General features: G+C 37.6%; 1 protein-coding gene across 1 annotated transcript; it reads left to right on the forward strand.

Annotated features, from left to right (window-relative positions):
- Positions 1-812: 812 nt before the first annotated feature.
- On the forward strand, positions 813-10,308 carry ak3 (adenylate kinase 3). The gene is made up of 5 exons (XM_007566265.2): positions 813-1,593; positions 5,392-5,511; positions 5,772-5,944; positions 7,811-7,929; positions 9,754-10,308. The coding sequence occupies exons 1-5, from the start codon at positions 1,446-1,448 to the stop codon at positions 9,863-9,865; spliced, it is 672 nt and encodes a 223-aa protein (XP_007566327.1). The 5' UTR covers positions 813-1,445; the 3' UTR covers positions 9,866-10,308.
- The last annotated feature ends 2,034 nt before the right edge of the window (positions 10,309-12,342 follow it).

Below are 12,342 nucleotides of genomic sequence, written 5' to 3' on the forward strand. Positions count from 1 at the left end.
TACACACATTTCCTTTGCTTTGTACAGAACATTACTTTCATAATAGATCTGACCAGAAATTAATGACATTCTGATCTCTGCATGTGTATCATTGGTGATGCACCTCCACAATTGACCTCTGTGTATAAACAAAGGAAAAGAGACTGTATTTTAAAGGGAAAACAAAAATAGTGCTTGCATCATGGGCCACACCTTAAAAATGGCTTAAAGGGATTTTTTTATATGAAATGTGTGATTTGTTAACGTTGCACTTTATAAAACTCATAGACTCATCAGATGAGTTGTATTATTTATTTTTATTTTTATTAATATAAATACGACTTAACAATTTGAAAATTATAAAGTTTTTGTAAAATAATTTGGGGACAACATAGAGCTACTGGCCAGGGACATAATTTACCATTCATCAATTATTAAACACCAATTTGTAGAACTATATACTGTAAATTGCATTGATAACTTTTTTGTCCTTTGTGGATATTTCACCAAAACTTGCTGCAGCCTATGGGTCCATATCATTTAAAATCTGACCTTTCTCGCATCAACTGCTGTGATATTTTTGAGGTTTGGAGTAGTTCTCAGATAAAGTTAATTTTTCTTTTTTTTTCAGCTCCTGTCACTAGTGGGGGAAAGCTTCGGCTTGATGTGATGAATGTAGAGTTACACAGTTGCATATTTCGAACATGTTAACCTTTTACTAGGACCTAATTTTAACAACGATGAACTATCCCTTTAAGAAGAAGACCCTTCCCACTCCACTTCATCATTACTTCTGCCCGGGCCATCCCCCGGATGACTGTAAAGGAGCGCACCCGCCACCGAGTTACTAGGCTGTCTCGATTAACCATTCATTAAATTTGAATGGGCGTGGCTAGAACAATATTTTTAAGGCGTTCAATGCAAAACAAATGCTTAAGCAGCACTTTTATATTTTATTCAACAATAATTCTTATGAATGGGATTTAACAAGTGGACTTTTTAGTGCAACCTCCTTCCAAAGCTGCAGTTCTGTCCGATCAAAGGCATCGAGGATTTGAAGGGATTAGTCAACGTTTCCTTCCCAAAAAGAGCTTTTACCGGGCAGACCAATTATATAACCGCATTATACAATAAATGGATCGCCATTAAAGCAAATGCAGTGACACGGACAGTTTCTGCACACGCTGAGTGGGAAAAATTGACTTCCTGCACGATGCGCGTCGTCCTTCTGAGCAGATCTCCATCTGCCTCTGCGGGCTGAGCTGGCTCTCGTCTTCTTTCTCCTCCTCTTTCCCTTCCTCCTCCTCTTCCTCTTAGCTTAAGCGGAGCTCAAGGAAAAGAGAGAGGGTTGACACCGTCTGCTTTAAGACTCGCCCCATTGTTGCGTAGTTTGTAAGAAACTACTGGTTGGAGCAGTCCACACGGGAGTTTTTCCTCAGAATCCTGCTGCAGTTTTGTTGGGAACTATGGTTCTGCAGAGAGTGATCCGTGCTGTCATCATGGGACCTCCTGGATCGGGGAAGGGAACGATGTCTGCGCGCATTATCAAAAGTTTTGGACTGCAACACATGTCTAGTGGGGACATTTTAAGAGCCAATATCCAGGATAAAACAGGTAAGTTAAAATCACAAGCATATTTATCTTTAAGCTGGAATAGGATTTCCAAACCCAATGTACTTTCTGCTGTACTTTTCCTTGTATTTTAATTTTGTGGAATACAGACATTTGTGTTCTGCACGCTGTGATAAGAGCACCGCCCGTATATATTTCTTATCTTGCTGCTACATACCACAGATCAGTGGCATAAAACAGTTTTTCCCCCCTGTTAATCTAAAGTCAAACAGGTTTGTAAGTGTAATGAAGGTGTCCTTCTTATGTTTGTACTACAAACACACCAAATACCTGAACTTTGAAAGGCGGTCGCTTCTTCTTAAATTCACCTTGGAGGAACATAAAAAAAGAGCTGTAAAGATAAGTGTTAACTGTGAACTTTTGTTCCCTGGGAAGGAGGATTGGTGATAAAGAAGCTTTCTATAACAGCTGCACGACAGAGAAATCGTTATCAGAGCAGAGAAGATGTCATATCTGCACTGAATCAGGAGTCTTCTGCAAATTTCAAATGGTGCATTTTAGCCCCCCTTTCCCCCAGTTTTCCAGTCTGTCTTAAGTTTTGCAGCTTAAAGTTTAAAAACTGCTGATGCAGGCCATTGCAGACATATGTCGACTCTGCAAAAATGCATTAAGTTTAAGGGTTAAATTTAGTCAGTCCTCATTTATGTATTGCAGGATTGTTTCTGTTGAGTAAACCAAACTTTGATATTTAGTTTCATTAAATAAGTAGTAATAGTGGCTGATTGAATTTTGCTCTCCAGTCGTCTGACTTTAACTGCTGAGCTTTTGCCAGCCTGATTGTTCTACAGGGTCTCATTAATCATTCTCAGAGAAATGCAAATTTGGTTTGAGACTTTTCCTAGAACTAACTCTTTCCATTACAGTAGAGAAAGTCTTGCATCAATGCCACTGATATTAAAAAGACATATATTGTGCAGGTCGTTGACCTGTTTCCTTAAAGCCGAGAGAAAACAACCTTCAGGAGTTTCTGTTGTGACGATCGTCAAGTCTGACCTTTTGCACTGCTTCATGCTCACGTCGGAAGCAGAGTCAGGAAGTTTCAGCAAGACTTGTGAGAAAATGACTTCCTTCAGTTGGATTCTGAGCTCCTCGAGTGAAAATGACAGAAAAAAAGTGGTTTCACCTTCCCAGTGTCCTTCATTCTCATTGCTTTGTTTTTTTTTCTTTTTTCTTTTCTTCGCACCTTGCAAAACTATTCACAGCCTTTGCACTTTCAAATGTCCTCTTGTTATTTGGTTTTTATGCAATACAAACTTAAAAGTAAAAACATTGTTTTAGAATATTTTAATATAATTATTCATATTTAATGTAAAAACCTCTTTAAAAAAATCCAGTGCAACTAAATTGCAATCAAAAGACTCATAGTAAAACGAGTCATCTCAGTAGAAATGCTGCTGTTGTGTAAAGAGGTTTGCAAGAGGAGATCAGTGAACAAGCAGCTCCGTGCAGACCAGAGAACACACCAGACAGCTCGGCGATAAAGCTGCAGAGAGATTTAAGGTAGGATTAGGTTATAGAACAATGTCATACGTTTTGAGCTTTTCCCAGGGGACCGCTCAATCCATCACCCTAAAATGGGAAGACTGTGGCACAAATCCAAGCACAGGAAGACATGGCCGTCCACCTGATCTGAGAGGGTGGGCAAGGAGAGCGTTGATCAGAGAAGCAGCCATTGTAACTATTGAAAAACGCTATTTGTGGTGGAAAAGTAACACTGTAGAGACACCGTCTCTACTGTGAAACGTGGATCGTGCCAGAAAAGGAAGGTGGTTAAATGGGAAGGTGAACAAAGCTAAATACTGGAAATACCGGGAGAAAAGCTGTTACTAAACAACTTGAGAATGTTGAACCTTTCTGGAGGAGAGTGATCTTATACACGCAGCTAGAGCGACAACAGTTGGCAAGACCATATATTCATGTTTATGGATATATGGTAAAAAATAAAAATAAAAAAATGTAGAAAAGAGACACTTTTGCAAATCACTTAAAAATAATTGTATGCAATCTTATTAATGAAGACATAAACAATCATGTCACTCACTGATCATTATTTCTTTGAGTCATTAATAAATAATTTTGTCCATCTGTTATACCAGTCAAAACAAATTACAGCTTGTAGCCATGTGCTTTGGACTGTTTTGCTTTTTCAAAATAGAAATTTGTGAATTTCTGACTCTCCTGAATTCTGTATCTTTTTTCTGTTTGCAGACTTTAAGTAACGTCTTTGCTTGTGCTCTTTGAGTTGTGTAATGTGCACTTTTCTTGTTGTGAAGCCATACTCCAATCATTGTTTTCCAGCGTTTTCAACCATAATTTGGTGTCATTCGATCCACTTTATTCTCTCCTACACTGGTGTGGTGAAATATCATCTGTGCCAACTGGCTGCAACACAAATCCATCTTTTAAATGCAGTTTAACCTCTGCATTTAAAAGATGTAGAGATGCTCTCTCTCTTTTTTTTTTTTTTTTTTTTTGGTGAAAATGCAGGAACGTTTTTCAGCATAGGGTTTGAAGCCATAAATCCAAACCTCAGCTGTTCTTGTGAAGAGCTTTAAGTCATATTACCAACCATGGTAATGTCTCCTAAAGCCGTTGACTGGTCTGAAGTCATCAATTACTAAATTAAATCCTGGTCAAAGGACCATATGGCTGCTGTTTGTTTTGACAAGGTTTTGAGGAGCCAGATTAACGGCTGGTTGTTTGTGGTCTGAAGCTTCAATTGAAAAAAACGTTTAGGAGCTTTCTTCTCCTTAGCAGCTGAAAATAGTAACAGCTGTCCGTTTGTGTGCCTTGGAATTGAGTTGTGATCTCTGTATTAGCTATATTGAGAAGAGGTTTTTTTTAAAAAAATAACAATTTCCACTGGCCTGTGTGACTTTAATGCCTTTCATATTTGTTGGAAACCAGCAGCTTCTGATGCCAAAACCACCTGCAACCATAACCTTTAATCTTATTGAGTTATATGTGACAGAGCAAGATAAATTAGTGCATAATTTATGTCTCGACTTCAACTGGATCATTCAGTCACATAAATATGCCTTGATACAAATCATTTCCTTGTACCTTTGTGGTATTTTCGAGTCATCACCCTGCTGGACAGTGAACCATCTCCATTTCTGCAGGCTCTGGTTTTCTTTCAGGGCTGTTCTGTATTTAGCTCCATTAATCCTCCCGTAAGCTCCGACTAGCTTCACTAACCATTGGGAAGAAATCTATCCCTTAGCATGATGCTGCCCCCCACCATTTTCTGTTGCTGTGCTCGTCAAATTTTCAAAGCTGGATATATCATTTGATAAACTAAACTTGCTTTAAACATGTATCTGTCTGTTCACTTATGTTCTCTCTGAGGACTTCAAAGTGCATCTGTACTTTATACTGTAAAAAATATCTGTTTAGATTTAATAGTGGTACGGAGTAAAATTGTGACATGAAAAATCTGTGAATTGTGAAACAATTTAAAACTGTTTATTTAAAGCTAAGTCGCCATAACTAAATTATAAGTGAAAACATTTCCCATGAGAAAAGTAGATCCAGGTGGGCTCCACTTAAGAAGTGACTCTTGATGTTAATTATCAGAAGAAAGAGGTCTGAATTGTAAAACTAATTACAGATTTAAAATGTGACAAAAGGTGGGAAAACGTGTTATCAAATGATAGAATACTTTTTCCAGGTCCTTGCAAAGAATTTAAATAAGCTTTGAGATTGATTAAAAAAAAAAAAAAAGCCACGAAAAGAAAAGAGAGCATTCTCTAACACGCAAATCTCCATCTTCATTGTCAGAGCTCGGCCTGTTGATGAAGTCCTGCATCGATCAGGGACAGCTGGTGCCTGACGACATCATTTCCCGTCTCATCCTGAATGACCTGAGGAAGATAGACAACAGCGGCTGGCTGCTTGACGGTACAAGGCCTCGCTTGTCTGTTTCGTTCGCTTCTTTTCTTGGAAACGATAGCAGGGGGAACAGGTTATCGGCATTGGCTGTTTGAGATCACACGACCTGTGTGAAGCAAGCCACCATCGGTTATTTCTAGTTATTGATAAACCACTCAAGAGAGCCGCTGCCTTATTGTAACTTATCTGTATGGAGATTTTGTTTTTTGTCCCCCCCCCCTCGGTTCGCTTGCCTTCCTCACGTCTGTTCATCTGTCTTTTATTCCCAGGATTTCCTCGGACTGTGTCCCAGGCGGAGGCTCTCGATAATGCCTTCTCTTTAGATACAGTCATCAACCTGGATGTCCCTTTCCAGACCATCAAAGAAAGGCTGACCTCTCGTTGGACTCACATCCCCAGCGGCAGAGTCTATAATACGGATTTCAACCCACCGAAAGTTCCTGTAAGTATCCCCTCTCTGTCATATGATTTTCGCTCCACAATTAATAAAAATGACCAAGGGGAAAAACATTTTATGTCCAAATATGAGAAAAGTAGAGTCATTTCTGAGAAAAGCTCCTTTCGGATCTGTGGGAAATTATTCCCAGAGGCAGACTGAACAAACATTGATTTCTGACCAGGAGCAGTGTTGACCCAAAACAACATAAAGTGGAATAAAGGTGGGAGCAGAGAGAGGAGAGTGACAAATGGTTCAGCAGGTTCCAGCTGCCATGGCAACTTAATCTGACCTTGTTAAAAGCTTGACTGTAAAATACGGAGAGGAAAAAAGAACAGCAAAACACATGCCTCTACTTTCCAGCGATCCAATGAGACATGAAGGGATGGTAAGCTCGTAAAAAAAAAACAAAACAAAAAAAAAAACATCACCCCAGGGAAACAATTGGAGACTTGAAGGAAATGGTTGTCATGTAAACTTGGTGAACGTTCCCCTCCCCCACCTTGTCAAATATAAGTGTGTCTTTGTTAAGCCAGTTCAAGTTTTTTGAGCTGGTTAATTATTGCTCTGACTGTAGAAAATAGTAAGGCTACAACTGAATTCAGATGTTCATTTGTCTTTCCCATTTTGAAGACTGGCTGAAAAAGGTAACGTCTATGGTGTTTTATTTTTTATTATTATTATTTAAAAAATATCCACTGAATTGACTTAATTTTTTTTTCTAGAACTTTTATGGAAGCTTATACAATTCCATTCATAATATGTTTTTTTTTTTCTTATCTTTACCATGGGTGCCAGTAATGACTGCTTAATTATTGCTCGATGCATTGAACCCTCTGTAAAAAGCTGTAATTTTCAAATTTGGACATATGGTCTAAATAGTTTTTTTTTTTTTTTTTTTTTTCTAGAGGCAGTATGAGTGCTAGAGATGATATTATGATGCATGACAAAATCAGGGGTCTGCCTCTAATTAGTGCTTCTGCTTTTTAAAAAAACCCCAAAACAAAACAAAAAAAACATTACGGTGTGAAATGGCATTTGAGCAACAAAAGTGGAAGAAGCTGCCACAGATTGAAATAACAGATGGGAGAAGTAGAAGACACCGCCTCCAAAAAACAGATTTCCAGATAGCTGATTGAAATGGGAAATAAGAAACAAATTCAGGCTCAGATCGAAAGCAACAGAAATGAGACACAATTAGAAGCTGAAGGCTGATAGATGATTTATAGTTTATGGTCCCTTGGTCACATGTCAAGATTTCCTGTTCATTGTGGAGCAGCATCACGTATGCGGATCATGATTGGCTTCTAGTGCTCCCGTTTGGCAAAGGAAATATTTACAGAAGGACTTTGGTCAAAGAGACTGAATATGCAGTGGTTTCCTCCTTATTCTAGCTCAATAAGACTTGGAAAAGTAAGATCTCAGAACCCTTATTTTCCTTCTCTGCATATATAAAAAAAATTATATCTCAACATTTCTGGCTTATTATTATGGTAAATTATTCAATACATGATATTAATATATTAATCATTTAATGGTTGAAAACATTAACAATAAAAAATGAATGAAAATTTATTTTTGTTTATTAAATTAGCAAATTATTATTTAATAATTATGCTCTTATTAATATTATTATTGGCATCACAAGTAAATAATTACATAAATAAATGATGTGGTTAAAAACAAATAAGTTAATTTTCATTATTAAGTTATTATTGTTAATTACACATCTTTATGCTAAGATATAAGAAATGTTAGGTATGAATTGCAGCAACACCCACAATTTGCACCTTTATTCAAATATACCCAACTCACTCTAATTGTTATTAATAAGTACATAAAGTGCCACCGTGTTTCTCGTCCTCTCTCCAGGGTTTGGACGATGTGACAGGAGAGCCTCTGGTTCAGAGAGATGACGACAGACCGGAGACGGTCACACGGAGACTGAAGTCCTATGAAACCCAGACAGAACCCGTCCTGGAGTTCTACAGGTAGCTGCAACGTAAACTGAATTCAGATAGTTCAGTTTAGAATCGATGATGTAGCAATTATTATTTTTATCAGTAGTTTTCTTTTTCTTTTTTAAAATATAAAAAAAAAAAAACGTGTGCAAAGAATATCTGGCATTTTTGCTGACAATTAACTTTGTCAGCTACCTTTACATTGAAGAAGCTTTTCTAATGTTCACACAAAATTCACCAGACTGCTTTAACAATTTCCACACAACATATTCATTTACCTTTTCGATTTTGTGATTCTTCCACGAGGTTTTGAGTCTTTTAAGTTTATTTGCATTTAGTTTAGCAAGGAAGAACCAGAGACAATCGGCTCCTCTTATCCTGGAAAAACGATCACACATTGATCAGTCATGTGAGCACTGAAAGTGAGGAACAAGTTTGTCTTTATTAACGGCTGAATGAACTATGGCAATTTAAATAATTTCTCTCAAGAATTGCACCCAGGATACAGTCTATTTATGCTTCGCTTGCTTTATCTGAATAATTACAATCCTCTAGCTTTATCTCTGGATGGGTTGGAAGCATTAGAGCTTCAAGTAGTCGAGGAAAGAAAATGCATAAATGTAGGTGAAAGGTCACAGCTGATGAACCCTGACCTCTTTACTCCCAGTGACCGAGTAGCTGCCTAAGAATCACATTCCAAGGGAACTACGGGACGGGGTGGCTCAGCTCAGCTCAGATTTTGTTCCTCCTCATGTCATGTAAGCAGAAACATGATGAGTGTACAGTAATGTGGCAACCACATATTTCAGTGTATTTTATTGAGATATGATATGTGGCTAACCAACATAATGCGGAAGGAACAGTTCGGGTTTTTTTTTTTTTAAAAGACATGAAATCTGAAAAGTGTGGCATGCATCTGTAGTCAGTCGAAGACTCCATGAATAAATACTACTCATTATTTTTTTGAACAACAATTATGAATAGAAACCAGACTTTTAACATTTTTTATTTGGGTTGGTAATGTTTATCCGTTCTCCAGGTCTATCAGACTGACTGTGAGAATATCTTTTCTCCACAACCCTCTTCATCTGACCTCACAGATTTTCTGACAGATTTAGTTCTAGACTCAAACTAGGTCATTTGTAAACTTAAATCATTCCTCTCATGAAGTGACTCTAAGATTCTGGTCCTCCAAGCGCACTGCCTTCTTCTTCTTCTTCTTCTTCTTCTTCTTCTTCTTCTTCTTCTTCTTCTTCTTCTTCTTCTTTTTGTTTGTTGGCAGTTTGCAAACAGTTTGCCTTGAGAAACTCAGGTTTAATATTGAAAATTATCTACAATCTGTGGATGGAGGAACAAACAGATCATCCTTTCTTCATATAGTGCCAGACTTCTTCCAGTCAATTTTTTCCTTTACCAACTTGACAAAATCCTCAGTTCCATCAACAGAATGCTGTCCTTGGAAGAAAAGACAACATTCAGCTTTTGTAATGTTATTGTTGTTCCAGATCCTCTCTAATTATGCTGGCTCCTGAATGATACCTTTGCACAATGAGATTATTTTGCTGTAGTGTAACCTGTCTGTAAAAGCGGTGCTTTGGCTCAAGGATTCAAATGAGTAACTCCCAGGAAATCCTCTTGTCACAGCTCAAGTTCATTTGAGGTTGACCTGAATTGATGCCAGGTGGACTAAATACAAAAATTACCTTAAAATATCCTTCAACAATATTAGTTCCACATTTGTGCAAGCAGATTTGTTTGTGTTATCAGTATAAAGCTTGCATTATGTGTGCATTGGGTTTGGACAGCTTTTATAAATACTCTTTTCTGAGTTTGTGTTTACTTTTCTCTTCCCAGGAGTAAAGGTGTGCTGGAGAGCTTTACGGGAACAGAAACCAACAAGATATGGCCGCACGTCGAAGCTTTTCTCCACAGAAAATTCTCCTCCCTCAGTCAAAGAGCTGCTTAGCCTCAGCAAAATCCAAGAACGACTCAAGTTTACTGATGGAAAACCACACTGTGCACCGTCCAATCAAAAATGCAGCATGTAAATAGTGGTGGAGCATAGAGGAATTATGTTTCATTGAAGGTAAAGCCCTTAAATTTGCAAATGAAGATTTGGCTCTTTTACGAAAAGCAGAATAAGACTACTAACCTATGTTAGAAAACAGTCTTCTTTTTTTTATATGTTCTTAAAACCTCTGTGTTGTTGAAATAATTTGGGGGAGGAGAATTCAGACGAGTGTGTGCAAAACCTTTTTAACCATTTGCTGTTAGTGTGTCCACTTTGTGCCTTTATGAAGTCATAAGTTAACAGCTGATCTAAACCTGAAGTTTTGCAGGAGCACAACATGAAGGGGTCAGATTGCACGAGATGCTGCAGGAGGAACACGGCAGCTGTTGTGGCATGAACAAAACCAGGTTTAACTCTTCTAAATGTAATTCCAGCACACACAACCTGTTGGCATGAGCTAAACATCATCATCATCAGCAGCAGCAGCCGTTGTTTTTTTAAATCATAAATCCTGGAAAGGAAGCTATTTTTTTGTAGTGTAACAACAAATGTGCATATCAGCCTAATGTGGCCCATTTCTTCTGCAGTGGCTCTTTCCTTTAAGCAGAACATGCTGTTGGGTTTGATTCTCATACATGCACACGTGCCTTTTGCTGCTATTCAGCTTGATAAAGGTTGGGTTTTTAAACACTTTGTTTTCCTCTAATCATGGACCAATTTAAATAATTTATAAATGGACATTTATAATTATGGATATTTTCACAATTCTTACAAGAAATGTGTTGCATAACAACTCCTGTCAACCACCTCAGGTCTTACAAGTGATGCCTCTGAAGCACTCCACTCTTATAAATTTCCTCGTCCATTCCTCGTTGTGACTATATTCCTCGTGAGCGATATTTGGCATTTATTTATGACTATATTCCTCGTGAGCGATATTTGGCATTTATTTATGACTATATTCCTCGTGAGCGATATTTGGCATTTATTTAGTCTGACCTGACAGCAGAAAAAATTGATGAACACATACATGGACACATGTTATACAGGGTCAAATGTTGTCAGAAGGTATCAGCTTGCAGTTTTTGCACATTGTTCTGAATGTTTACCCTGTAAAAAAAAGCCTTAATGATACTCCTGTGCAGTGTATTGTATGTGGTCATTCTGGTTTTATAAACACTTCCATGCATTGTTTAAATGCAACAGCCATCTTTTCATATATAACTCAGATATTTATGAATCACAATAAATGTCTTGTACTGTACACTTGAATGATGTGTATTCTCTTTCATTGTTTACCATTTATTGACTTTCACAGCAGGACTGTAGCCTCTTTCTTTCTGTGCCTGCAGTTTAATATTCTGTCATTCTGTGTCATTGGGCAATTTTAGCGTCAATGGTCCACATGCACACTTATTGACCAAAACCAGACATCATGCACAACTCCCTTTCTGTTTTGGTTGATTGGTAAATGTCTAAAGAGCTTTTGAACAAATGTCCTCTTTATTCCAGCATCATAATAGGACGCTAAAAATTAGACAAACATTTCAATAATAAATGTTATGCTCAGGATGTTTTCTTTCTTTTCTTTTAGTATCTGTATCAATGCAGTCCTCTCAGGCAGAAGCTTTGCTTTGCTCTGCGGAGGCCGAGTAACAGGATCTGAGTCAAAATGTATCAAAGCATGACTCATGGAACTGATGTAAAAAAAAAATTTGCCTTTATTTTTAAAGAGGCAACAGAAGGTATTAACAGTCGACCACAGCACATTATTGAGTTTTGATGCATTTAAGTCATTCTGTATGTAGTGGTAAAGATCAGCTGAATGCAGAACAGATGCTGGAAATAAGGATTCTGAGGCGAGACGACAACGGTGCTGCAAAAATCAACGCATCATGCATCTGCCTTTAGTCCCAAATGACATTCCCCTAACTCCAAAACCCATCTCACTGATGGTGTTGCTCAGCAGATTTTTACATTGTTTTATGCAGTCTTGTTAAGATCATAAAAATTGTTACCATGGGAACAGAAGAACGGGAGCCCATTATTGAGATAAAAGCTCCACAGCGATGAGAAAATGGAGACAATTGGTGACATGTTTAAAATGGAAGTTAGTAACAACAGATGCTAAAGTCTGCATTTGTTCAGCTTGACTGGGGAAATAGAAATTAAAAAAATAAATCATACGAAGATGCAAAATTATATGAATTGTCAAAAAGTGGTTTTTGTCCAAAATATGTTTAATGAAATAGACTCAGCATGAGGTCATCTGTAAAGAATGCTGTAAATTAAAAATATGCTGTATATTGTATTTTTTCAGCGTGAAATATTTCAATTCAGTTTATTAAATAAGGTTTAGACTCTAAACTAGAGGTGTGCCGATCGATCGGTCACCGATCATAATCGGGCCGATTTTCGTGAAAAAGTACATG

This window comes from Poecilia formosa, unplaced genomic scaffold (genome assembly GCF_000485575.1).
Source record: "Poecilia formosa unplaced genomic scaffold, Poecilia_formosa-5.1.2 Scaffold6, whole genome shotgun sequence".
Lineage (NCBI taxonomy): Eukaryota > Metazoa > Chordata > Actinopteri > Cyprinodontiformes > Poeciliidae > Poecilia > Poecilia formosa.

Excerpts from the sequence above, each read along its gene's own strand:
- ak3 (XM_007566265.2), top strand. The coding sequence starts at position 1,446 with ATGGTTCTGCAGAGAGTGATCCGTGCTGTCATCATGGGACCTCCTGGA. Across the intron at positions 1,594-5,391 it reads CAATATCCAGGATAAAACAG|AGCTCGGCCTGTTGATGAAG; the intron begins GTAAGTTAAAAT and ends CTTCATTGTCAG. Across the intron at positions 5,945-7,810 it reads TCAACCCACCGAAAGTTCCT|GGTTTGGACGATGTGACAGG; the intron begins GTAAGTATCCCC and ends TCCTCTCTCCAG.